This window comes from Phocoena sinus, chromosome 20 (genome assembly GCF_008692025.1).
Source record: "Phocoena sinus isolate mPhoSin1 chromosome 20, mPhoSin1.pri, whole genome shotgun sequence".
Classification (NCBI taxonomy): Eukaryota; Metazoa; Chordata; class Mammalia; order Artiodactyla; family Phocoenidae; genus Phocoena; species Phocoena sinus.
Window position 1 is genome coordinate 25,881,221 of NC_045782.1, and position 27,993 is coordinate 25,909,213.

Sequence of the window (27,993 nt, forward strand, 5' to 3'; positions counted from 1 at the left end):
GCCTGTCCTTGGCCTTCCAGGCAGGTTGAGAAGCAGCTACTGCGGAAGGATGGACCTTGGGGCCGGCGGCTTCTCTGAGGAGCAGTTCCGGGAAGCCTTCGCTGAGCTTCAGCAGCCCGCACTTTCCGGGGCCGACTGGGAGCTGCTGGTGGAGACCTTCGGTATCAGCATCTACCGGCTGCTGGACCAGGTAGCTGTAGGCCCGCTGGAGGAGCACGGGGCGACAGCTTACTGGGTTCCCCTGCCCGCGGAGAGTGCGGGGCTGTATCCGGAAGTGCGGACCTCGCGGGTCTTCTGGAACCCAGAGGAGCTAGCTCTGGGGGTGCCTCCCGCCGACTTTGCCCCCTGCTGGTCGCGGGGAGTGGGCAGGTCATCAGAATTTAGGCTCAGGTCTGAGGCCCGACAGGGCAAGTCGTTTGTTACAACTTACTGATAGAGTTAAAAGGTGGGTCTGCTGATTCTTAGCTCCGTGCACTTGCCTGCAAGGGACGTGGAGCCCCGCTCCCGGGTGGATGTCAGTGGTGTCTGTGTGGTGGGAAGTATTTTAGGATTGAATACAGGTAGAAAAGAGACTGGACTTTTCAGAGAGTGGATGTGCAGGGTGATACGTGTGGGGACAGGAGTGTTGCTGAGAAGGGACCTACTGTCATCTCTAGTCATTTTACTGACTTGCTTCGTTTGGATGCTCCCCACTTCCTTGTAAATTGGACTTAATAACTTGTCTGAAGCCTCCCGGGAGAAAGATTAAAAGGGTAGGAGGAATGGAGTTGGGGGCCTGCCTGGAGGGTTTTGGAGCCCCGTGGAATGATGGCCAGTCATCAGTTGCTCTGTGTGCGGGTAGCTGCATGGCAAGTAGCTTAAAAGTCACCTTTAGACAAGGTAAGTGAAGTTGAGGTTTCCTGGCAGAGGATCAGAAGATTAGAGTGTTAGAGAAGGAAGAAGCTCTGAATGTCTGTGAGTACCAGGGTCACTGGGTACAACAGGATGAACAGGAAGCTTAGTAAGGAGCAGGCAGAATTAATTTCTTAGTGTCATTTCAGCAGTTACCTTGTTGCAAAAATGGACATGTTTTCGGACAACATCCTTTTATCTTCTGACCATTTCATTTTCCGCACCAGCCATGCCCAGTCATTTGCCAAGTGTTGTCAGTTCACTGCTCAGATGTATCTGATGTCTGGTCCATTTCCCTTCCCTTTCTTTCCTTTACCTTTGCTACTCTGAGTGGCACCTCTTACCTAGAATTGCAGTGACCTCCAAACTAGTTTCTTGGCCTTCCACCTCTCTGATCCCTTCCGTCCTACACACTACAGTCCAATCCAGCACCTGAAGGAGAGGTTGTGATCTTATCACTCTCCTTCCAGTGGCCCTGTTGATTGCAGAATTAACAATAATAATACCTACAGTAATAGCTAACACATTGCATGCTTTCTTAGGCTCCCGGCATTGTTTAAGTGCTTTGCAGGCATTGACTTAATGCTCACATCAACCGCATGTTGTAAGTTCCTATGTATGTATATGTAAGGTACTATGACTATCACCTTTTTACCAATTTGGTAATGGATATGTGGAAAGGTTAAGTTGATTGCTCAAGACTCAGACTGGGATTGGAACTCAGCTATCTAGCTCCAGACCTGTGTGTAAATATGCTCCTGCACTGACTCTGAAAGAGGGCAAGTGCTGCCAGGTGGGCTGTGCACGTGGTACTAGGCTGGTCCCAACTCACATCTCCAGCTTTACCTCCCATGACTTGTCCATACCCCTCCTGTCCTCCAGTCAACCCTGACTGCTCCCCTCACCTCTCCCCAAGGGCTTGTGCTCTTTTGATTTTGTGCCTTTTATCGCACAACATCCACTGCCTGAGCTGAGACAGAGTGACTGGCATTGTATTATGTATTGTTTCCATTGTGTATTGTTATGTAGCAGGTCCCATCTCCCTCCTGTGGGGAGGATGTGAGTGGTATTCAGAATAGTTCCTATCCCTACCAACTGTAAGTCTTATTTCCACCTGTTCTGGGTGTGAGGGCAGTCATGGTACATTGACAGGTCTTTCCGGAGAAGTTTCGTAAGTTGGAGGCTGTACGATTCCCAGAGCTGTGCCCTTGAGCCTCAATAGCTAGGATGGAGGGCCACCTTTATCTCCATCTGTATTAAATGTCAAGAGGCCCTGTTGTGTTGGGTACAAGCCCTTCTTCTTTCTTTCTTCCTTTCCTTTCTTTCTTTCTTTCTTTTCTCTTTCTTTCTTTCTTTTTAACCAGTTGCCAAGTGATGCTGAAGCTCCTGGTCCACAGACCATACTTTGAGAACCACTGATATATGGGGAGCATCTTGCATGGTGCTCAAGGGGGTTCTGACATTGAGAGGCAGGAGAGGGCCCTAGAGATGAGAAGCAGTGGGAACTGAAAGGTAAGGGTGAGAAAAAGGAGTATCTTAAGACAAAAGCAATGCCCACTTTAAGACTCACTCTCCCTGATTTTTAAATTAGTGGTCACTTGGGAGTGAATGTGGTCCCCTGAACAGTGTTGAGAAGTTCCGCTGGAGAGAAAGGCCGTGGGTTACTTACAAATGCTTTCCCAGGGATCTGCAGTCAGATCTCGCTGGAGCTTTAGGCTGGTTACCATGCCAGTAGACATTGTGAACTGTCAATAGATGGTGTGAAACTGGTGTGCAGAGGCTCATATCACTGATTTAGACCAAGAAAGTGTTGGACTGAAAAGATCTGGCTGAGCGCTTGACTTCTTATGTTTTTAAGCCAAGCGTCTGGCACTGTGAGAAGGGACTGCCTTTGTCCTCTCATAGGTCTTCTAATCAATGAGTTTGGTAAGGAGCAGACAGTACTTTCCTAGGGACTGTTCTTTCCTATATTGTTGACCTTCTAAAATACTGAGAGCTTGGATTTACTGGGAAAACTCTGTGGTTAGCCAGGCTGGACTGAGAGAAAGTTTGGTCTTTCTGAGGGACAGAGATTTAACTGCCATGAGAACAGATTTACCTCGATGGATGAGAAGCTTCCACTCCCATTCCCCAGGTGGGATCATAATCCAGTTTGCATCATGGGCTTCTTTACTTCCAGATGATAGGACTCTTCTGCTCCCTTCTCCCACCCTTCTGCCTCTCTCTTAAGGGAGGAGTAGGTACCAGTGTGATTGATGGAACAATTGTTGCACCCAGGACACTTACAGAGCCATATTTACTCATGGGTAGGGCCACCATGTCTTAAAGCTGAACATCATGTGTTGCCTCCTTCTACTTCCTGCCGCTGATCGAGGCTAACTCTCTGTCTCTGTCTGTCTCTTTCTCTGTCTCTCTCCTGTTTCATCTTTCCTGAGCATACAACTGGATGGACATGTCAGAGCCTCAGTTCTCCCTCTCCTCACTTGTCTCTCAGGTTGAGGGTGTGGTATGAGGCAGTATGAAGATGCTGGTCCCAAGATTTAGATTTGGGGGAATGAAGGGAGAGGGATGAGTAGGATCCCCTTCTTCCGTCTCCAGGTATAAGTCGAACTTTGTGCTCCACAGCTGCCTTTGGGCTGTTTGAATGTGTCCTAGTGAGAAGAAACCTCCAGAATATTGGTTCATGACCCATTCAAGCAGTCTTTCAGGACCTATTGTGTGCCTGCATTTTGCTAAGCCCTGGTGATGCCTGATGAATAAGACAAAGTTCATGCCTTCCAGAAGCTTTAAGACAATAAAACAGACACTTTTTTTTGCTGTGTAGATCTGAGCGCCTGACCTATACCATTTTTCTTCTGCCTGAAAAGCTTCTTTTAACATTCCTTCTAGAGGAGGTCTGCTAGTGATGAACTCCCTCAGTTTTTTTTTTTTTTTTTTTGCGGTACGCAGTCCTCTCACTGTTGAGGCCTCTCCCGCTGCGGAGCACAGGCTCTGGACGCGCAGGCTCAGTGGCCATGGCTCACGGGCCCAGCCGCTCCGCGGCACGTGGGATCTTCCCAGACCGGGGCACGAACCCGTGTCCCCAGCATTGGCAGGCGGACTCTCAATCACTGCGCCACCAGGGAAGCCCCGTCAGTTTTTATTTGTCTGAAAAAGTTTTTATTTCTTCTTCACTCTTGAAGGACAGTTTCATTGGATATAGAATTCTAGTCAGTAACTTATTTCTTTCAAAATATTATATATTTCACTCCACCCTCTTTTTGCAGGGTGGATTCTCAGGAGATGTCTGTTGTAATTCTCATCTGTATTCCTCTGTAGGTAAAGTGCTCCCCCATCCCTCCTGCTACAGCATCTTTCAAGATTTTCTTTTTCTCTTTGGTTTTCTGAGTTTGAATATGATTTATTTAAGACTTTTCGGTGTTTCTTTTGTATGGTGTGCTCAAGATTGGCAGATTTACTTTGAAGGGTGGTCTGAGCTTAGATGGTAAACCGCCATGTGATTCAAAATAAAATATAGTATATTTGGGGCTTATGATGCAAAGATTTCTCTTTTGCATGTGGAATTGCAGTACAACTCTAGTAATTCAGAGTTTTCCTGGGGTGTATGTTTTAGAAGTGGTGGTGGCAATGGTCTCAAGCAGGGACTGTGAATTTTTTTATGTAAAGAGCCAAATAGAAAATATTTTAGGCTTTACAGGCTAAGAGGCAAAATGGAGGTAATTTTGTATTGACTTATATAACCACTTAAAAATGTAAAAACCATTTTTAGCTTGTGGACTGTGAAAAATAGTCAGCATGACAGATTTAGCAACCCTGGTCTAATGTACAGTTTTGATGCCTAATTGCTCTGTCACTTTAGGATTTATGAACCTAAGACCCTAACTGGGTCTCTGCTTCCCAATCTACAAGCTGGAGATAATTCCTGTCCTGAAATTTGTACAGGGATCCAATGAGAGGATACATTTTGAAGCACCTTGTAAATTGAATGGTGTTTGGTTGTGAGATATACCAAGGGTGATCTATGTCCTGATATACCCACCACAGACCCGGTTTACACTTGTCCTGGTGAAAAATTTTATAACACCTCTCTCACTCAAAAGTGTTCTGGTTGGAATGATAAATTATATGGTCACCCTAATGCTATATGCACCCTGAGGGCTTATTAATTTATCTAATGACATGTTGGGAGAGGTCAGTGACTATTTGAGGCAGGATCATAGACTTTGAACTCTGCGGTCACATCGCTGGCTTCAAGTCCAGGTTCTGTTGCAACTAATGAACTTCAAGTTCATTAGTTGTGTGACCTTGGGTGGGTTTCATAACCTTTTGTTTTTATTTTAATAGCTTTTTTGAGGTATCATTTAAGTACCACAAAATTTACTCATTTTAAGTGTACAGTTCACTGATTTTTAGTAAATTTATGGAGTCATGCAGCCTTCCCCAAGCCTAATTTTAGAACAGGTGTGTTACCCCCAAAGAAACCTCCTGCCCATTTGCAGTCATCCCCTGTTCCCATTGCCAATCTCAGACAACCACCAAGCTACTTCCTGTCTCTACAGACTTAACTTTTCCAGGAATTTCTCAGAACTTCTTTAAACCTCAGTTTTGTTGTCTGTAAAATGAGTTTACCAATGGTCCACACCTCATATTTTCATTGCGTAGCTTAAATGGGATGACCCCTGTAATGCAGTCAGCCCAGGGCCTGGTATTCAGTAAGTACTCAACAAGCGTTAGCTATCAGTGTTATCTTACCTAGCTATCTGCAGTCCTTCAGGATTAAACATGCCATGTGTTCTTGGAGAGACCTCAAATATTGAACCCGATTTAGTCAGCTGTCTTTCTTCATACAGTCTTCTTCATACACACTGCCCAGTGGCAGCTATAGCTTTGACATCTGCCATTAGGAGTGATTCTTGTTGGTGAAAAATGCTTACTTTTCATACCTTGTGAGCCTGTTACTTGCCACAGAGGGCTGGAGTTGGACAGTTTCCACAGTGGTAGATTGGAGAGGTGTCCTAGGGCCTGAGGAATGGAAATGAGCTCTTCTATGAGAGGCAAAGAAAATTCAGTGCACACTCGAGGGTGCATTTATAGGATTAGAGAGATGTGATTCAACAAGGCTGTCTTGTAGTTAGTGATGTAAATGTGGATAAACACCATAATTGAAGAGAATGAGTGATGCCTTTCTGCAGGTGAAGTGTCAGGGTTTAGGGACAGTGGGGATTACTCCTCTGTGGGATTACTCCTGTGTGGGAATTGCAAATGTGAAACACAAACATTATGACCTTTTGACATTTCTCAGATGTAAACACATTAGCGCTACAGAATTTATTCTGCTTAGGACAAATAAGTGAAATGTTGGCAGCAATGTTTCTCAAAATATTTTAACTCTGTGAATGCAATTTAAAAAATTGAAATTTTTTAAAAATGCATTTGAATTACAATTGGTAAGAAATGTAATGGCTTGATTTTTAGACTAGTAAGCCAGAATAACAGAACATCTCAAAAATTAGTTATGACAGTAGCAAATTGCTAAAGCGTGCCTCCACACCCCTTCCGCTTCTTCACTGATAAAGTAGAGATAATGAGATGCTTATTTCATAGGGTTATTATGAGTATTAATCTCCAAGTACAGTGCCCAGCTTACAGCAGGTGCTGCATAGATGTTAGTTCCTGTAAAATGTGCATTACATTACAGTTCTAAATTATCAGTTCTTTAATCTGGAAGAAGGAGATCATTATTACACCTACCTTATTAGTACTTACTAAGTACTTATTACATACTGGGCACCACAGTAAGAGCTTTAGATGGATTATCTAATTTAATCCTCATAATCATTCCCCTAGGTAGAAACTCTTATTAGACCCACTTTGCAGCTGAGGAAAGCAAGGCTAGTAGGTGGAAGAGCTTAGACCATACCTGGGTTGTGACTCCAAGCCCATTCTATAAATACCATGCTGTATTTCCTGGCACGGGAGTTTTGAGATGACTCTGAAATACTATATGGAAAAATACCACAGCCCTAGCTCATTGAAAGTGATAATATTTATCCTTTCTCCATTTCTGCCTTTTCCTTTTTCCTTGTCTCAGTGCCCCAGAAGCAGCATCTAAAAGATACCTCTTCTGGCTGTTGGAGGCCTATTGGACAAACACACCAGGCTGAAGGACTCATGGGAACATCTCAGTGGGAGGTCCATCCTGGGTGGTCTGGTGCAGGAACACTGGCTTGGGGACTGGAAGGGACAGTTTCCCATCCACGCTTGGCCACCAAGAGTCATCAGTTGACTCTTGGAGAGTCACTGTCACCTTTTCCATAAGGGTCTAAGGCCCCTTCCAGCTCTAAGAGCTTGTGTTGTCTTTACTGAAATTATTAGCTTGTCATTTGGAACAGTGGCTTGGAGCAAATGTGCAGAGAGAATAGAGCTAAATTAGAAGACTTTGTGGGAAGAAGAAGGGGCTGGTGTCACCCTCTTTCTGGCTGTCCCAAGTGTTAACTGTAGGACTCAGGCAACTAATGTAGTGTTTTTGAGCTTCATTTCCTCATGTAAAGGTGGAGATGACACCAATGCCCCTATTGATACCACAGGGCTATGACATAATGAATATAAAACTGAAAACTGCACTGTGTTTAGAGAAACAAATGCTAGTGTTATTGAAAGAACTTACAGCAGGTCCGAGTGATTGGAAGACTTCAAATGCATAATACATGATTGTTGCAGTGACTGCTGACAGATCACCAAAGGAAATACATTCCAAGCTGAAAAACCAAGTATAGGACTATGCCTGATTGTTTTCTCAGGGCCAAGAACATAGTGGGTCCATAAATTTTTTCTGAGTTACATAGTGGAAGGAGATGGAACTTTCTATGATAGTGTGTGTGAGGTTTCAGATATCTGTGCAAAATTAAATATGCTTCAAGTTAGTCCATTAATGGTGTCCATTATCTCTTCTCTTCCTTGACAATTCATTTTAGTAATGCTTATGTATTTCTGTACTATTTTAATGTTTTACACATAGTCATATTTGCTTGTAATGTTTTGTCAGTCTACTTTTCTACTTAAAATAATGTTAAAGCAAAAACAAACCTGGACTTAGGGTTGGGGGTTATTGCAGAAGGGGGAATACTTTGACCATAAGATCCACGAGTATCTCAGAAGTGAGGCAGAAAGGTCTTTCTTTTATAGAGAGAAGTCAGCAAGGCTAGAAGCCATGTATGGGCAAGTGAGATGAAGGTTGCCTGACTGGAGAAGAGAACAGAGAATATCTTACCCTGAGGCCAGTCCGTTATCAGGAGGTGCTGGATGCTGACTCAGGCTGAGGCTGGGCCAAAGTTTAGGGTCTGGAGGAAGGAGAGGTGCTTAACTAGCTTGGTTAACAAGTATTTTGTTCCAATTGATCAGTGGAATAAGCAGTTTAGCTAATCATTTACAGGGCAATGAAAGGGAATTTAGATGCTCTATGTCTGGCCTTGTGACAGGTAAACAAGGGGCATGTATGTGAGTCTCATCTAAGTCATGAGGGGAAAGGTGGTTCTTTTGTGATAAGCTGTTTTCTGGAACCCAAAGGGTGGGAGATTTTCTTAACTTCTGCTGTTTTCTGGGATGACAGAACTCAAGTACAATTCTTAGTAAGAGCTACCTGTAATAATTAGGATTGCTTTTAGCTGCAAGTAACAGAAAACTGGATTAACAATGACTTAAGCAAAGAGGGGTTTATTTTTCTCACCTAACAAGTAGTTCAGAGGTCAGCAGTTGCTGGCATTGGTTTAGCTGATCAACGACCTTAATAAAACTCTGAATATTTTCACTCTGCTTTCTCATGTTTGTTGTCTTTTAGTCACAAAATAGCTGCTGCAGCTCCAGAAATATATACATTCAAAACAAGAGGGAGGTGTCTTATGGCTATTAACCTCTATGTGTATAGGAGACCAGGAAAGTTTTTAGCTGTGCACATGGCCATAGGGGTTCTCTTAGTAAGAAAGAGAGTATATGCTATAATGAATCTTCTGTTTCTTCTGGGAATTATATTCTACACATGATATTGACTGATTCTCTACCATTGAATAATTCCTTTACCATGTCAAGTATAGGAAATTAAATATCCTATACAGGGAGCATTAGAAGATCATGCAGTGTGTTTTACTTTAGATTAAAAAAAGTGAGCCTTTCTTAGAAGTGGTTTTCTGGAGGACCTTCAGGAAAAGCCAAGAACCTCTTCAGTAAACTTGTTTGGAGTCATTTATTGAAATGTTAGTATGTTTGGAAACATATCTGCAACAAATGTTGTACAGGAATTATATCTCTAATTTGAAAGAGACTAAATACTGAAGTTTTATGTGGGCAATACTAGAAACATTGCCCAAATAAAACTAAGGTTTATTTTCTTTTTCTATTAAATTGTTTGTACAAACAATGGTACCTAATCCTGAGAAGATACTTCTTTGCTACTGGTGAGACTATAAATAGGTAAAAATTTTTCTTAAAGGTTTAGAAAAAGTTAAAAGAGCATTAAAATGTTAATGTCCTTTACCCTAAAATTTATCTCTAAGGAAGAATTTGCTTTCCTTGTGAAAATGTTAGAATTATGAACCAAGTTTGTCCATACAGAATCATTTTTCCAGCAATGCTCATAATTGTGAAAATATATGGAAACAGAAATAACTTATAAGAATAATTAAATTAGTTGTTATTGCTCCATAGTTTCAAATTAATATAGTTAAAAATAGGAATACAAGTTGTTTATCCATCTTACTCCCATTTTATAACACATAGAAGTATTTATTTACTCAAAAAACATGTCAAATATTACCAGTGGGTACTTGTGGATTATGGAATTTCACATCATTTTAATTTTCTTTATTATTTTTGGCATCTTCTAACTTTCCTTAATGAATATGAATTATTTCTATAATTATAAAAAATTCACTTTATTTTGTAAAAGATATAATGAAAATGTGAGTATGTTTGCTGAGACCCTCTTTTGAAAGAAATAAGGGGTGAAAAAGTGCTTTGATCCAAGAATTTGGGTGGGGTTGCTCAGAGCCTGAAAAGAACATTTTATTGATAGCCTAGAAAAGGTGTCACAAAGCATTTTGTCCTCTGGAGTTCTGGCATTTCTCAGTTCTGCCACGAAGGAAGTGTTTAAAGGAAGTTGTCCCAATAGTTCATTCTTTTGTATTCAGGTTAATCCCATCTTTCTATTTTTCTCTTCCTAGAGAGCTTTCTGTTTTTCTTTTCTGTGATATGTACAAGACTGAGGTTACTAGGGCTGAAACTATATTCAGAGGGATGGGAACCAGTTCTAGAAAACTGTCTTGATTCATTCAGATAACCAAAGGTAACTCATGTGGAGTTGGGGAGATCATTATCTCTACACATAATTATCCCTTTTGCTTAGTATGTGTAGAAAATGGGGACCCAGTACTCCTGAACGGAAGCTAATTGTCCCTCTCCTAAGACATTAAAATGTGTGTGGGTGTAGATGTGTGGTGTGTACAATCCCTCACTATCTTTCCATCTGTGAACTGGAGGGGAGGGGACAGGAAGGGAAGGAGATGTTTCTCTTGAGTCCTGCCTTTCCTATGGGGCATCCATGGTACAGCATATAAGGAGGTCAGACCTACTAGTTTGTCATTTGCTGGTTGGAAACCCTTGGTATAAAGCCACATACTTTTGGAACTGAAACATCCTTATGAATTCAGTTTCAATTTTACCTTCCATATCCTGCCAGGTACTTTCATATACATCTGAGATTCCTAAACTGGGATATGCTTATCCCTGGGTTATGCCACCTGAGTCAGGGGACAATTGAAGCCTCAGGATCTCTAGAAAGATTCCCCATGTTTACCCCTTGACCTCAGGTAAGTACCTGGAACGGTGTTTAAGAAGATGGGTTCATTCATGTTTGATTAGCCAATCAGATTGCGTTAGCACATGGAAATATGAATACATATAAAAGCTTCATTTTTGTTTGTTTGTTTGCTTTTGCACTGAAATTAAGAGGCATTGATTTAATTTTAACAATAGAGCCTTTAGACAAGGTGAGGTTCAGGAATTGTTAGCTGCAATTGTATGGAGAGTGAAGCGTGTAGTGTCACCAACTCCAGCCCAGAACCCTCACAGAATATGGCTTAACATGAAAACAAGGAAAATCTCTTGTACTTAGGAATCTAGATATGGTCTTTTACTGAATAAAAGGGACTAGTATGATTTGAGGCTGGTGTGTTGCCCCCTTTTCATACTTTTATACACAAGTCTTTTATAGGGACTTCCCTGTCAGTCCAGTGGTTAAGACTTCACCTTCCAATGCAGTGGGTGAGGGTTCAGTCCCTGGTTGGGGAGCTAAGATCCCACATACCTTGTGGCGAAAACCCCAAAACATAAAACAGAAGCAATATTGTTACAAACTCAATAAAGACTTTAAAAAAAAGTCACTTATAGAAAAATTCTGTCTTGGAATTGGTAAAACAATGTGTTGGGTTTCATTGCGCCCCATGGATATCTAAAACAGTAGTCTGAACCCTGAATGCTAGCTACCTATATGATACCCCTACATGGATGTTTAATAAGCCTCTCAAACTCAACTTGCTCAAGGTAGAACTCTTGGTTACCCTGCAGCCCACAAATCACCTCCTCTGCAAGTTTCCTCTGTCTTAGAAAATGGATCTCCCATCAACCTGGTTGTTTAAGCAAGTGTTATAAGAATTATCCTCAACTTTTGTTTTCTCTGTCCCCACGGCCAGTCTGTCAGCAATTCCTGTTGACATTACTTCCAAAATGTGTCCCTAAATCACTGACTTCTCCCCATCACTGTTGTTACCTTCCTGTCTAATCACCATCATCTCTTTTCTGGACCATAGCACTGGTCTTCTAACTCAGGGGTCCCCAGTCCCCGGGCCACGGACTGGTGCTGGTCTGTGGCCTGTTAGGAACCGCACTGCACAGCAGGAGGTGAGTGGCATGTAAGCGAGCAAAGCTTCATCTGTATTTACAGCCACTCCCCATCGCTCGCATTACCACCTGAGCTCCACCTTCTGTCAGATCAGCAGTGGCGTTAGAATCCCATAGGAGCGCAAACCCTGCTGTGCATTGCTCACATGAGGGATCTAGGTTGCGTGCTTCTCATGAGAATCTAATGCCTGATGATCTGAGGTGGAGCTGAGGCCGTGATGCTGGCTCTGGGGAGTGGCTGCAAATACAGATTATCATTAGCAGAGAGGTTTGACTACACAGAGACCAAAATAAATCAATTGCTTGCAGACTCATTTCAAAACCCTATCAGTGAATGGCAAGTGAAAACAAGCTCATGGCTCTCACTGATTCTGCAATATGGTGAATTATATAATTATTTCATTAAATATTGCAATGTAATAATAATAGAAATAAAGTGCACGATAAATGTAATGCACTTGAATCATCCCGAAACCATCTTCCACCCTGGTCCGTGGAAAAATTGTCTGCCACGAAACCGGTCCCTAGTGCCAAAAACGTTGGGGACCGCTGTTCTAACCCATCTCCTTGCTCCCTTATGATCTACTTTCTACCAAGAAGCAAGAATCATCTTTTAAAAGTCATCGCCTATTTAAAGTCATTCCCATATTTAAAATTATTTGTTGGTTTTCCAGAGCAGTTATAAAAATATTTTCACCCCTTTACCCTGGTTTACAAAGCCCTTTGGGCATGACCTCTACTACCTCTCTGACCTCAGCCCTTACCACTCTCCCCCATCACAGTTCTCTGGATCCCCTGACTTTCTGTTCTGTGAGTAAGGCAAACCGTCGGGCCCCCTCCCAACCAGAAGTGGGCTTTCCTCATCTTCCCATGGCTGGATCCTTCTAATATTTAGAAGAAACCGTTCTGATAAATCCCTCATAGAGACATTTCCTGAACACCCGATGATATAGGACACACCACCAGCCCACCAAAACTAGACACCATTTATCACATAACCCTCTTTTATCCTACTTAAATTACCTGGATAGCATATAGCTGTCACCACCTCCAATGCCTAAGGCCAAATATAAGACCCACGAGAGCAGGTTCCTCATCTGCTTTTTCACTATTGTTTCACTAAGACCAAGAGGAGGTGCTCAATAATGGTGCTGCATGAACAGCTGTTTTTCATATGCTGTGTAATCTCAACCTGAGAATCAATAGGTTGTTTCTATCTGTTCTGTTTTTATAGCAGACTGGACTGTATGAGTATAAGGTCTTTGGCTTTCTGGAGGATTGCTCACCGGATCTACTTGCAGATGTCTTTATGGACTTAGACTATAGAAAACAGTGGGACCAATATGTTAAAGGTGAGTGACACAATTTAACAAAACCAGTTAGAAAGTAGAATCTAATGTTATTTATTCTAGCCAGCAGTAAGCAAAAGGTTTAATTTTTACTATGTTTCATTTTTAATTTTGGCATATATGTCTTAAAGTTCTAGGTTAAAATGTGACTTTGCTAATCTTAGGATTTGCTCCTTGCATACTATTAGAGTCACTCTCCAGTTTGCTCTGAGGGCTGCTTTGTTCTTATTATAAGTTCGTTGTCATCTCATAAACCTAGGTGGTCATGGAAAGCTTCTTGGAGGAGGTGGTACCCAAGCTTTGTTTTAGAGGTTGAATCAGAGTTTTATAAATGGCAAGAATACCTATATGTGAAGAGGTGAGAGGGTGAGGGGGTGAGTGGTTAAAGGGCATTTGAGGTCTAGGAATAGCATGAGTAAAGTGAGGAAGGCATGAAACAACATGAAATATTAAAAAATTGTGAGCAGTTGGGTGCTATTGAGTTGCTGGGGTAGCAGAATCTGGAACTAGGGTGGGAGGAGGGTCCAGAGCCCCAAGGGCCTAGGCTGGCCACCTGGCTACACTTCTTAGATTTTCACTAGAATTGAGGGAGAGTTATGAGAAGCATTAGATAGGGGCTCTTCCTACCACTTAGAGTGGGGAGTGGCCTCTGCCATCCCAGTGACAGCAGCATAGATACGCAGCAGCTAGCCCAGGGACACAGAAACCCTGACATACCCTTGCTGTGGTCAGGAATCTTAGTCGCAAGTAACCAAGCACTAACAAATGCCAGTGTAAGAAAAGGAGAAAGCGTTTTTTTTTTTGTTGTTGTTGTTCATGGAATTTAAAAGTGCATAGTTGTCTGGCTTCCAGGTCAGCTACATCCAATACTTTATATCTCCAGCTTGACTGTGTTTTCTTCTGTGTTGATCTCATTCTCAGGCAGATTCTTATGTCATGGCAAAGTTGCCACCAGAGGTTGCAGGCTTACATTCTAACCATGTACGTAACCCCAGAGGAATAGGAACTTTCCTACTGATGCAGCCAGAGTCCCAGGGTTGGCTCTCATAGCCTCAATATGGATCATATACTTACTTCCTTGGGACATTTATCATGGTTTTGGGTCACTTAGTGCTATCAAATAGCCTTCCTACCTAGGGGGAATTGTGATGCCACTTATTCAAGGGAGCAGCCACAAGTTCTCTGTCCATCCCTCTAGCAGACATTGTTCAGTCGTGTGCTGTAGACATTGGAAGAGCATCTGATGTGTGGTACTTGGCATCAGCATTCCACACTATGGAGTACAGTCCAGAGACAGCAGTAGTTTGGCTTCTCTGGAGCCATCCTGAGGTTCTAACCTAACTCTGGTCCTCCTAGGTCTTCTGTAAACTGCATGAGAGCCTTTAATAAAACACTTTTTGGCCTAAACTTGCTAGAGTGGCAAGCCAAGACTCTGTCCACACATGCCTTCCCTAACTAATCACCTTGGCCGTGTCTGGCTCAATATCCCACCCCTATAATTAATGCCGAGTCAGTTCTGCTTAAACTGCGTAGTGAAGGAGAAAAAGGAGAATGAGATGCTGGTCCAAGAAGAGGAGCGCCAAAGCTGAGCAGGCAAAGCAACAGATGTCTACTCCTTCCCTTCCTTTCAAGGGCATCTTCAGCCTCCTGTACCAGTGGGCTGGCAAGCTCTTTACCCCATGGTCTGCTTCTAATAGATTTCATTTTTTCAAAAGGTAAATTAATTAACACATTGCCACAGTTAGTATCTCCTCAAGGGACTCTCTTGGTTCCTTCAGCAGCCTTGGTGTAGCGCCTTCTCTAAATGCTTAGTTAGAAGCTTCCTGCACAGCTTGCGGACAGAGGCTGCACACTTCATAGCATTCCTTTGCTATCTCCCTACAAGAGCTGATGCTATATGCGCTATATGCATGGTGGATATTAAGGAGATTTGGTCCCTGTAGCTGTGGTATAAAGCAACATAGGAGAGAGGAAAGAAAGTTAGGATTAGCACAGTTAAGCAGCTTTCTAGCTGTTTAGAAAGGACACTGCCCTCTCTGGAAACTTTGTTTCCCAATTGAACACACTAGACTAGGTCGCTCAGTCCCAGGACACCTGTAATATGTCAAGAAATCTAAAAGGTTGGGGGGCGGGGGGCGTAAGGACACAACAGTAAAATATTTGCTACTCTAGTGACATCTGGTGGTTTCCCTGATTTTTTTTTTTTTTTTTGCAGTATGCGGGCCTCTCACTGTGGCAGCCTCTCCCGTTGCGGAGCACAGGCTCTGGACGCGCAGGCTCAGCGGCCATGGCTCACGGGCCTAGCCGCTCTGTGGTATGTGGGATCTTCCCAGACCGGGGCACAAACCCGTGTCCCCTGCATCGGCAGGCAGACTCTCAACCACTGCACCACCAGGGAAGCCCGGTTTCCCTGATTTTTAAACCTGAAAATTTATTTTTTAATGCCTAATTTTATTTCACTGAATTTTTTTGAGAGCGTTGTTTGTGCTATATAATGAACAATTTTTGCTGGGTTCTTTTATTTTTACTCTGTTTTTATATCTACTAGACTCTGCCCCTGGGCAGCAGACTTTCAGTGGTAGTAAACCTGACTTTTTCTAGAATTCTGTGCCTTATGAGTGAGTGGCTTAGCATCCCTACAGGATCATCATAACAAAGCTTCTTGCTTATTTTTTATTTCTTCTGAATTTTTGAATTTTATTTTATTTATTTTTTTATACAGCAGGTCCTTACTACCTATCCATTTTATATATATTAGTGTATACATGTCAATCCCAATCTCCAATTCATCACAGCACCACCCCCCCACCACCACTTTCCCCTCTTGGTGCCCACACATTTGTTCTCTCCATCTGTGTCTCTATTTCTGCCCTGCAAACCAGTTCATCTGTACTATTTTTCTAGGTTCCACATATATGCATTAACATACGATATTTATTTTTCTCTTTCTGACTTACTTCACTCTGTATGACAGTCTCTAGATCCATCCACATCTCTACAGATGACCCAATTTTGTTCCTTTTTATGGCTGAGTAATATTCCATTGTATATATATATATATATATATATACCACATCTTCTCTATCCATTTGCCTGTCAGTGGGCATTTAGGTTGCTTCCATGACCTGGCTATTGTAAATAGTGCTGCAGTGAACATTGGGGTGCATGTGTCTTTTTGAATTATGGTTTTCTCTGGGTATATGCCCAGTAGTGGGATTGCTGGGTCATATGGTAATTCTATTTTTAGTTTTAAAAGGAACCTCCATACTGTTCTCCATAGTGGCTGTATCAATTTACAATCCCACCAATAGTGCAAGGGGGTTCCCTTTTCTCCACACCCTCTCCAGCACTTGTTGTTTGTAGATTTTCTGATGATGCCAATTCAAACTGGTGTGAGGTGATATCTCATTGTAGTTTTGATTTGCATTTCTCTAATAATTAGTGATGTTGAGCAGTTTTTCATGTGCTTCTTGGCCATCTGTATGTCTTCTTTGGAGAAATGTCTATTTAGGTCTTCTGCCCATTTTTTGATTGGGTTGTTTGTTTTTCTAATATTTAGCTGCATGAGCTGTTTATATATTTTGGAGATTAATCCTGTGTCCGTTGATTCATTTGCAAATATTTTCTCCCCTTCTGAGGGTTGTCTTTTCGTCTTGTTTGTAGTTTCCTTTGCTGTGCAAAAGCTTTTAAGTTTCATTAGGACCCATTTGTTTATTTTTGCTTTTATTCCCATTACTCTAGGAGGCGGATCAAAAAAGATCTTGCTGTGATTTATATCAAAGAGTGTTCTTCCTCTGTTTTCCGCTAAGAGTTTTATAGCATCTGGTCTTACATTTATGTCTCTAATCCATTTTGAGTTTATTTTTGTGTATGGTGTTAGGGAGTGTTCTGATTTCATTCTTTTACATGTAGCTGTCCAGTTTTCCCAGCACCACTTATTGAAGAGACTGTCTTTTCTCCATTATATATCCTTGCCTCCTTTGTCATAGATTAGGTGACTCTTGGTGCATGGGTTTATTTCTGGGCTTTCTATACTGTTCCATTGATCTGTATTTCTGTTTTTGTGCCAGTACCATACTGTCTTGATGACTACCTTTGTAGTGTAGCCTGAAGTCAGGGAGTCTGATTCCTCCACCTCCGTTTTTTTCCCTCAAGACTGCTTTGGCTATTCGGGGTCTTTTGTGTGTCCATACAAATTTTAAGACTTTTTGTTCTAGTTCTGTAAAAAAATGCCATTGGTAATTTGATAGGGATTGCACTGAATCTGTAGATTGCTTTGGGTAGTATAGTCATTTTCACAATATTCATTCTTCCTATCCAAGAACATGGTATATCTCTCCATCTGTTTGTGTCATCTTTAATTTCTTTCATCAGTGTCTTGTAGTTTTCTGCATACAGGTCTCTTGTCTCCCTAGGTAGGTTATTTCTAGGTAATTTATTCTTTTTGTTGCAGTGATAAATGGGAGTATTTCCTTAATTTCTCTTTCAGATTTTTCATCATTAGTGGATAGGAATGCAAGAGACTTCTGTGCATTAATTTTGTATCCTGCAACTTTACCAAATTCATTGATTAGCTCTTGTAGTTTTCTGGTGGCATCTTTAGGATTCTCTACATATCGTATCACGTCATCTGCAAACAGTGACAATTTTACTTCTTTTCTGATTTGGATTCATTTTATTTCTTTTTCTTCTCTGATTGCTATGGCTAGGACTTCCAAAACCATCTTGAATCATAGTGATGAGAGTGGACATCCTTGTCTTGTTCCTGATCTTAGATGAAATGCTTTCAGTTTTTCACCATTGAGAATGATGTTTGCTGTGGGTTTTGTCGTATAAGGCGTTTATTATGTTGAGCTAGGTTTGCTCTTTGCCCACTTTCTGGAGAGTTTTGATCATAAATGGGCATTGAAGTTTGTCAAAAACTTTTTCTGCATCTATTGAGATGATTATATGGTTTTCATTCTTCAGTTTGTTAGTATGGTGTATAACATTGATTGATTTGTGTATATTGAAGAATCCTTGCATCCCTGGGATAAATCCCACTTGACCATGGTGTGTGATCCTTTGAATGTGTTGTTGGATTCTGTTTGCTAGAATTTTGTTGAGGATTTTTGCATCTACGTTCATCAGTGATATTGGTGTGTAATTTTCTTTTTTTGCAGTATCTTTCTCTGGTTTTGGTATCAGGGTGATGGTGGCCTCCTAGAATGAGTGTGGGAGCGTTCCTCCCTCTGTTATATTTTGTAAGAGTTTGAGAAGGATAGGTGTTATCTCTTTTCTAAATATTTGATAGAATTTGCCTGTGAAGCCATCTGGTCCTGGACTTTTGTTTGTTGCAAGATTTTTAATCACAGTTTCAATTTCATTACTTGTGATTGGTCTGTTCATATTTTCTATTTCTTCCTGGTTCAGTCATGGAAGGATATACCTTTCTAAGAATTTGTCCATTTCTTCCAGGTTGTCCATTTTATTGGCATAAAGTTGCTTGTAGTAGTCTTTTAGGATGCTTTGTATTTCTGCAGTGTCTGTTGTAACTTCTTTTTCATTTCCAATTTTATTGATTTGAGTCCTCTCCCTCTTTTTCTTGATGAGTCTGGCTAATGGTTTATCAATTTTGTTTATCTTCTCAAAGAACCAGCTTTTAGTTTTATTGATCCTTACTATTGTTTTCTTTGTTTCTATTTCATTTATTTCTGCTCTGATCTTTATGATTTCTTTCCTTCTGCTAACTTATGGTTTTGTTTGTTCTTCTTTCTCAAGTTCCTTTAGGTATAAGGTTAGATTGTTTATTTGAGACTTTTCTTATTTCATGTGGTTGGCGTGTATTGCTAAAAGCTTCCTTCTTAGAACTGCTTTTGCTGCTTCCCACAGGTTTTGGATCATCGTTTTGTTGTTGTAATTTGTTTCCAGATATTTTTTGCTTTCCGCTTTGATTTCCTCAGTGATCTCTTGGTTATTTAGTAGCATATTGTTTAACCTCCATGTGTTTGTGTTTTTTTATGTTTTTTTCCCTGTAATTGGTTTCTAATCTTATAGCGTTGTGGTCTGAAAAGATGCTTGATATGATTTCAGTTTCTTACATTTACTGGGCTTGATTTGTGACCCAAGATGTGATCTATCCTGGAAAATGTTCCGTGTGCACTTGAGAAGAAAGTGTAATCTTCTGTTTTTGTATGGAATGTCCTATGAATATCAGTTAAATCTATCTGGTCTATTGTGTCATTTAAAGCTTGTGTTTTTTCCTTATTAATTTTCTGTTTGGATGATCTGTCCATTGGTTTAAGTGAGGTGTTAAAGTCCCCCACTATTATTGTGTTACTGTCGATTTCCTCTTTTATAGCTGTTAGCAGTTGCCTTATGTATTGAGGTGCTCCTATGTTGGGTGCATATATATTTATAATTGTTATATCTTCTTTTGGGTTGATCCCTTGATCATTATGTAGTGTCCTTCCTGGTCACTTGTAGCATTCTTTATTTTAAAGTCTATTTTATCTGATATGAGTATTGCTACTCCAGCTTTCTTTTGATTTCCATTTGCATGGAATATCTTTTTCCATCCCCTCACTTTCAGTCTGTATGTGTCCCAAGGTCTGAAGTGGGTCTCTTATAGACAGCATATATATAGGTCTTGTTTTTTTATCCATTCAGCAAGCCTGTGTCTTCTGATTGGAGCATTTAATCCATTCATGTTTAAGGTAATTGTCAATATGTGTGTTCCTATTACCATTTTCTTAATTGTTATTGGTTTGTTTTTGTAGGTCCTTTTCTTCTCTTGTGTTTCCCTCTTAGAGAAGTTCCTTTAGCATTTGTTGTAGAGCTTGTTTGGTGGTGCTGAATTCTCTTAGCTTTCACTTGTTTGTAAAGCTTTTGATTTCTCCATCAAATGTAAATGAGATCCTTGCTGGGTAGAGTAATCTTGGTTGTAGGTTCCTCCTTTTCAACACTTTAAATATATCATGCCACTCCCTTCTGGCTTGTAGAGTTTCTGCTGAGAAATCAGCTGTTAACCTTATGGATGTTCCCTTGTATGTTATTTGTCATTTTTCCCTTGGTGCTTTCAATAATTTTTCTTTGTCTTTAATTTTTGTCAATTTGATTACTATGTGTCTCGATGTGTTTTTCCTTGGGCTTATCCTGCCTAGGACTCTCTGTGCTTCCTGGACTTTGGTGGCTATTTCCTTTCCCAGGTTAGGGGAGTTTTTGACTGTAATCTCTTCATATATTTTCTTGGGTCCTTTCTCTGTCTCTTCTCCTTCTGGGACTGCTATAATGTAATGTTGTTGTGTTTAATGTTGTCCCAGAGGTCTCTTAGACTGTCTTCATTTCTTTTGATTCTTTTTTCTTTATTCTGTTCTGTGGCAGTGAATTCCACCATTCTGTCTTCCTGGTCACTTATCCGTTCTTCTGCCTCAGTTATTCTGCTATTGACTCCTTCTAGAGTATTTTTCATTTCAGTTATTGTATTGTTCATCTCTGTTTGTTTGTTCTTTAATTCTTCTAGGTCTTTGTTAAACATTTCTTGCATCTTCTCGATCTTTGCCTCCATTCTTTTCCGAGGTCCTGGATCATCTTCACTATCATTATTCTGAATTCTTTTTCTGGAAGATTTCCTATCTCCACTTCATTTAGTTGTTTTTCTGGGGTTTTATCTTGTTCCTTCATCTGGTACATAGTCCTCTGCCTTTTCACCTTGTCTATCTTTCTGTGAATGTGGTTTTTGTTCCACAGGCTGCAGGATTGTAGTTCATCTTGTTTCTTCTGTCTGACTTCTGGTGGATGAGGCTATCTAAGAGGCTTGTGCAAGTTTCCTGATGGAAGGCAAAGCTTCTTGTTAATAGACACCAAAGAGGCTTCTAGATGCAATAACTTCTTCTTTTTCTTTTTTGTTTTAGAACTTTATGAAAAAGAATGCAATGGAGAAGCAGTGGTGTACTGGGAAGTCAAGTACCCTTTTCCCATGTCTAACAGAGATGTATCCTTTCCAAAAGCACACCAATACTCAGCTTTTGAAGTGTTTCTGTGCCCCATGGCCATCATCCAATGGTGTTATGTCCAGCAGGTGTGGACAGTATTGTCTTTGACTCTTGCAGAGACATCTGCTACAGCTGTTGCTTCCTTTGTGGCTTTCAGATTTCCAGGCCTGACCACATGGAGCATCTGTAATTGTGGTCACGGGAGGGCAGCTCAAACTCTCCTGAAAAGTTTTCTAGGAAATCCTTGTGCCAGAGAAATGGGGACCTGAAAACAACTTTTCATAAAGAGTATTCAATACACTCTCTCAATCTATAGGAGAGGAAGTAGGGACCCAGAGAGGCAATGTGACAGAGGCTCACAGGTGGTTAGCAGCACACTGGGGGCTGGGACTCAGGCCCCACATTTCCAGTTCCCTCCACCTCCCTTCCTCCGCGAATAATGGATCTGGACACTGTGTGTATGTTTCTTCCCCTCAGTTTCCTTGATTACGATATGAAGCATTTGAATGGATGTGAGAAGTCTTAGCTGACACTCCAAGGCTCTATGAGGCCCCCTTAAGGCCAGCATGGGGGTTTTGATGGACATTTGCTGGGTGGGCAGATGGGGTAGAATATAGGTGGGGACAGGTAAGATTTCCACTCCACTGTTCTCTTCAATCATAGCAGCTGAATGTTTTACACACTGAATTTTCATAAATAATCCTTTTAACAAAGGGTCCATGGAATTAAAAAGAAAACTTGGAAACCACTGAACTGGATGATGGCTGGAATCTTTTCTAGGTCTAACGTTCTGTAAGTCTGTATGTTCCTAAATGTTCTTTAGAAAGAGAGGGGGCATGGGGGTGGTTTGTGGGTATTGTTTCTGTGTGTTTTGTGTGTATGTGTCGGCCCTGGCCCAGCTAGATTACAGATTCCATAGGGATTATTTCTGGCACAATTCCCACAGACTGCTAAATACAGGTGGTAGGTATTTCAAGAAATTGTGGTTACTTAATCCCTTAGATTTTATGTTGTTTTCTCTCCTCCTGCCAACAACTGTGCAGGGTAGGAGCCATCATCCGCATCAGTCAGGGAAGGAAACTGAGGCAAAGGGAAGTTCAGAACCCTGCTCAGTTTCTCATCAGTTTCTCACCACTAGTGGGCAACAGAGGCAGGCCCAGGTCCAGCTGTTACCCGAGAAGGTGATCTGGACCAGGGCAATACCACTTTCTGACCTCATGTGGATACTGCTGGGGGCTGTTCTCAGGAGTGGACACTTGGTGCTCCTTGAAGTTTGGTTTCATTGTCTTTCTAGTGCCGCACAGTCCCGTAATGAGTTTCTCAGTCCTTGTATATACACATATGTCTCTCCAACAAGGGCTATTCAATTTTTAGATTAGAGAACAGTGTAATGGAAAAGAACATTAGTTTTGGAGGGAAAGATCCCAGGTTAAGTGTGCGCTCATTTCCTGGTTTGGTCTGTGACCTTGGATAATGCCCTTCACTTCTCTGGGCCTCAGTAAACTATTGGCTCTCCACTCATAGACTGTGTGCCATGCTGGACCTTCCAACCCTTCAAAGAACTCTGTTAAATGGCAGTCAATATATCAAGTTAATTTTTCCTCAGTGGAGTGTCAGGTGATGTCCATCACATGAGCTAAGCAAGGTGTGGGACCATGTTTGCTGTGAGGAAAAAATAAAAGACTTCGGAGAGAGGAAATCCAGAGCTAAAGCAACTTCATTCCTTCCCTAAAACATTCAAGAGCTTTACTCATCAGTGCATAGAGAGTGGGGGCAATAGACCATCCTGCAGGTGCCTGGGGGAGGGGCAGCCCACCGTGGGTGCTGTAGAGCCTCCGAGCTGGCCTGGGGCTGTGGTCGCGGCTGTTGCAGTAAGTGTAACTGTGTTGTACTTACAGTGATTGTTTGGATTATTTTAGGCTTTAATTCCTTCTCCTGTGAAACCTAAAATTCTACTATTGGAAAGTCTAATGAACACATTAAAGAGCTGAGCCCTCTGTAGCTATGAAAATCTCACCAGGTTTTGGAGCCTAATCGTGGTTCAAATTCAGGTTCCATCACTTCAGCTGGGCTATGGGATCTTCAGCAAGTTTCTTTACTTCTCTGAGCCTCAATTTGGTCATTTGTAAGATGGGGATACTTATGCTGAACTCACAGGGACTTTCTCAGGATCAAAATTGATGCTAACTCTAAAGCACACGATGCACGTACATGGTAAGACTCAATAAGTGGTGACTCTTGTTGTTTCTTAAAATCAAATCATCTTCCCTATAATAGTGCCACAGACATAGTGGTTATTCTATAAGTGTTTATTGAGTTGAAATGGCTTCGTGATTCTTGGTGAACCAGAATCAACAAGGGCATCTGCCTACTAAATATTCAGGTATTCATGTGTCTTCCTATTATCTCCAGGTGTAAGTAACCCTTCCTGACCATCCTCTGTGCATAGTGGTCAGTGATTAGGGCTTAGGGAGAGGACAAAGAGCAATGGCTCCATTGTTTACTGAGGGCTGCTTCTGCTCTAGTCTCTCTCTAGAGCCCACACCAAGTCTGCCTGCAGGGCAGTGGTACCCTCTTTTCTTTCAGAGGGAAACCAATCTCAGAAAAGTTGAGTAACCAAACCAGGATCACATAGCTGATACGTGACCAGTTCTCTGAAATCTCATTGCCATCTTGGAGAAACGAGGAGTGGGTTCCCCACATAACTAAAAGCAGCAGGGAACCATTCACAGGTGGGTAATACATGCTCTCAAATAAGAACACCAGTTGGGAGGAGCTATGGTTTTGCAGGGCAGGTAGGCAGATAGGGCAGGAAGTGAAGTAACAGTGCAAGGGAGCAAATACCAAGTGGAGGAACAGAATTATCTCCCTCTGCTTCTGGCTTGTGGGCTTTCCTTCTGCTCATCTGAGGTGTTGGCCTTGATGTTGTGCCTTGACTGGTGGTGTGGTACGTCTATGTGCGGCAGCGGCGAGAGCTGGACCATGAAGGACAGAAGATCCACGTGATCCTGGCCCAGAGCACCTCCATGCCACAGTTTCCAGAGAAGTCGGGCGTGATTCGGGTGAAGCAGTACAAGCAGAGCCTGGCGATCCAGAGCGATGGCAAGAGGGGGAGCAAAGGTAAAAAGAGGGCACGTGTTGGCGCACCAGCCAGGGCCACCGATGTAAGGCCACGCTGGCTGCAAGGCACATAAAATGCAGGATGCTTATTCCCTGAGGTCAGAGACTTAGGCATGGGTGCAAAAGAAACAAGGGAGACTCAATTCACCACAGAAGCTTGGCTACAACGCAGCGTGGATGTTTAAATCTGATCAATTCATTCTTTATTGACTCTTGCATCGTCCAGATGAAATCAGAACATCCAAGGGAATCAAAATGTTTAGAAACTCAGTTCAGGCTGGTCCTGTCCATGCACATGCTGGCCAAGGCGGGGCACGAGGGCTGGTGGGACCATCTCTGAGGAGGCAGCTCCTGCTCGGCAAAAACCCAGGGACTCAGGACCTGCCTGCCTTGAGTTCCAGCCTCTGGAGAGAGGCTGGGAGGGGTCCATGCGGCCACCTGCTGGACTGGAATCAGTGTGGCCTTGAGGCTGTGGCAAAATCTGAACTTAGTTGTGACGTGTGTTAGATCTGCCACCTTGGGCATGTCACCCCACTCTTCTGAGTCTCCATTTTATCATTTATAAACTGGGGTTCAATTTTATCAGCTCCTGAGGACTGAGATGATTAGTGAGAGAAATAATAAAATGAGAGACTATATCCAAGTCTAGCACTTGCCAGGAGTTTAATAAATATCAGCAGAATGTGCTTTGGCTGTTTTCAGAATGTTTACATGTAAGTCTCCCGTAAGGCAAGGCAGAGGGCCGAGTCCACTTGAATTCCGTGTTACCTCCCTCCTTACTTTCTGGACCTGGATATGAATGTGGAATGTTTGCAGGGTTTGTTATTGTATCTTTCTAACATGTTTCTTCCTTTTGAATTGTCTTTTCTTTCCCTCCCTAGTTTTCATGTATTACTTCGATAACCCAGGTGGCCAAATTCCGTCCTGGCTCATTAACTGGGCTGCCAAGGTGAGATCCCAGGAGGCAGGAGGGGAAGTGTGTGTGACAAATGTTGGGGCTGTCAGGCTGAAGAGATGTGCTGTCTCAGGCCTCATGAAGCTCTTTTATGAGACAGCTCTGTTGAGTGACTATGATTAGGACTGGGGTTACCAATACCCAGCACAGAGGCTGGGACAAAAGTCAAATAATCTTTACCTGAAATGTCAGTCCTCCCTGCTTTGCTCTGAGACCCCGCACCAGGATCACAATAGATCGCAATAGGGACAGTGGTGCTTGTGGATCCTCTATCTGCTTATGGAGGAGTTAGACAGGCCAACCTGGCCCAGGAGACACCAGCCATGTCCAAGCCTGGGGAAGCCTTCAGGTTTTTTTATGGTTATTTTGTTTTTCTGTAAGGAGAGGGAACCACAGTGGTACCCAGATCACTAGAAATTGCCTAGGACCTGGAATCATGCTGACCATTCAGTCTGCTTTATAAGGCCCTACTTACTGGCTGGAAGGCTCACCAGTTCCCTGGGAGAGTGAAAAAGCACATAGGTTTTGAGTCAAACATGATATTTTGAATCCTGGCCTTGTTTCTGACCGTGTAATCTAGGGAAGCCATCAATTTCTTCCCTCTTAAAAATAGAGATGGATATCCCCACCCTGTAGAGAAGGAGTAAATAGAACTATGTTTGGAGAAAGTCTTGAACAATGTTCAACACTAACTAAAGAATGGCATATCCTGCCTCTCGCCCCCAATCCTTACCATTTTCTAATTCTGTAAAGCAAGTCCTTTCTCTAACTTCTTTGGAAGAATCCCACAGCCTAACCCAATCTCATTTTTGGGTTTTATTTTTCTTTTGAAAAAATGGTGTCTTAGAAATATCTTAGCTTCTTATCAGCAAAAGTTAAAATATACAACAAGGTCTTATAACAGTGGCCCCTGCGGTTCAGCCTTACCTGTGCCCTGCATCTTACCTTTTGTCATCATCGGTTGGAACGCTCTGTGGAAATCTGCTCGTGGGCCCTATTGTCATATTTATTACTCCCAAAGCCATCTTCCTTTACCTTTGCCACATCCTGAAGAATTAGGAATAATCCCTGTGAGGACATAGAAGTGACAGTCTCCTTTCCTTTGCAGAAAGGAGTTCCTAACTTCTTGAAAGACATGACGAAAGCCTGTCAGAACTATCACAAGAAAACCTAAGGGAGGGAATTGGGAGCCTTGTGTCCATGGAATGATGTCTCCGGAAGTGCCACAGCCACCAGCGCTCAGCCTGCCTGTCACGTTTTTGTCCTCAGAGGCCTGCACGCTCTCCAGCAGGTTGTCCCCAAGTGTGTTTGCCTGACACCCGGCTTCCTTTCCCACTCTTCCTTCCCCAGGAACTGCTGCCTTCTTCCACTGTTGAATGTGGGTCAGATTAGGGAAACTTTTGCTTGTTTATTTTTAAAAAGAGGAGTCCTCAGTAAGGAACACAGTCAATCCATTGTGCCACTCTAGGGAGATCTTGGGTGGAGGACTGACAACACCATCTAAGAGTGACTGATCCTGGCAAGCTGGCTCCTTCCCACATGTGATTTCTTGCAACCCAGTGGGGTGATTTCCTGCTGAAGTTGCATTTTCTTCAGAACTGACGCTCAGTGCACCAAGACTGGAAGATTCATGTCCATTTGCCTTATGCTTTGCTGCCTTGATTTGAGATGATAATCCACTGTCTCTCCCGATTCCTGCTTGTGGAGGATCATGAGCTGTTTTGATTTTAAACCATTTTGAAAAACGTTGCAGGCCTGACTAAGTGTATAGTGTGATAACAGTTTTTTCTCATCACCCATGTCTGGGTTTTTCTCTTTCCCATATGCCCCTGGGGAAGGCTGTCCGTACCTCACTAACTCTGCACTTTACTGGACACTGAGACATCACGACTGCTCTGGCAGTTACCAGAAGCCAACCTACTTTGCACACAGCATTGAGATAAAGTGTCTTTTTATGCAATTTCCCTTCTAGAATGTTTGGAGATGTTGAAAGGATAAGAGTTCACAGCCAGGGAAATATTAATTAGTGGTGTGGTTGACTCTACACCTTTTTCTTAGGAATTCTACCTAAGTTATCCACCTCTCCCACCACCAGAAGACTTTCCGTTTCCTACTTTTCTCTTGAATTTTGGAGGGAAAGATACTCTGTGGACAAAGGCACAGCCTTATAATCTCAGGGAAAAATTTTAACCACTGTATGTGGCGGTACCAAACATTGATTAAGGGGCATAAAAATTCGGGATGCAAAGCCAGAAGCAGGGTATTTATTAAAATGGGATACTCCAGACTCTGTAATTTCTCTCTGGAAAGGGAAGTGCATTGAATACCAAATAAATACAGAGTGACTTATACTTGTCCTGTCTGCAGTCTCCTTCCTGCCTTGTTCCTTCTGTGAGAATAAGTCTGTTAGGTCTCTTTGATTTGCAAGTCACATCCAACCTAACTCATGGACTTGAAGGAATTTTAGGCTCACTTACATGCAAGGCCAGGTGTCGAGTGGTCTCAGTAGGTGTTGATACGGGTGCTCAAACTGGCATTAGGAATCAGCTCTGTTCTTCTTTAAGGTTTCTTTGATTTGGGGCCGTGTTTGGTGGCAGGATTGCTGCTAATAGCAAATGGTAGGCCTGCATCTTCTCAGGTTCCTGCTGAGTCAAAAAAAGACAGCATTTCTTTCCAGTAGATCCTGAACCATCCCATGATTTCCTCTAAACCATGTGTCAATCCCTGCCCCAGTCACCGTGGTCATATGGATAGA

General features: G+C 42.2%; 1 protein-coding gene across 4 annotated transcripts; it reads left to right on the forward strand.

Moving 5' to 3' along the window:
• On the forward strand, positions 1 to 27,589 carry PCTP (phosphatidylcholine transfer protein). Of its 4 annotated transcripts, XR_004347668.1 has the most exons (7): positions 25 to 190; positions 13,076 to 13,193; positions 21,083 to 21,955; positions 23,750 to 23,895; positions 24,130 to 24,283; positions 25,165 to 25,232; positions 26,347 to 27,589. XR_004347668.1 is itself a non-coding variant. In XM_032617666.1 (6 exons), the coding sequence occupies exons 1-6, from the start codon at positions 50 to 52 to the stop codon at positions 26,410 to 26,412; spliced, it is 642 nt and encodes a 213-aa protein (XP_032473557.1). In that variant the 5' UTR covers positions 1 to 49; the 3' UTR covers positions 26,413 to 27,589. The 4 variants fall into 4 exon arrangements, 2 of the variants coding, with proteins under 2 accessions (XP_032473557.1, XP_032473556.1); XM_032617666.1 differs by lacking the exon at positions 23,750 to 23,895 and having other exon boundaries at positions 1 to 190; positions 13,079 to 13,193; positions 21,083 to 21,162; positions 24,112 to 24,283; XM_032617665.1 differs by lacking the exon at positions 23,750 to 23,895 and having other exon boundaries at positions 3 to 190; positions 21,083 to 21,162; positions 24,112 to 24,283.
• The last annotated feature ends 404 nt before the right edge of the window (positions 27,590 to 27,993 follow it).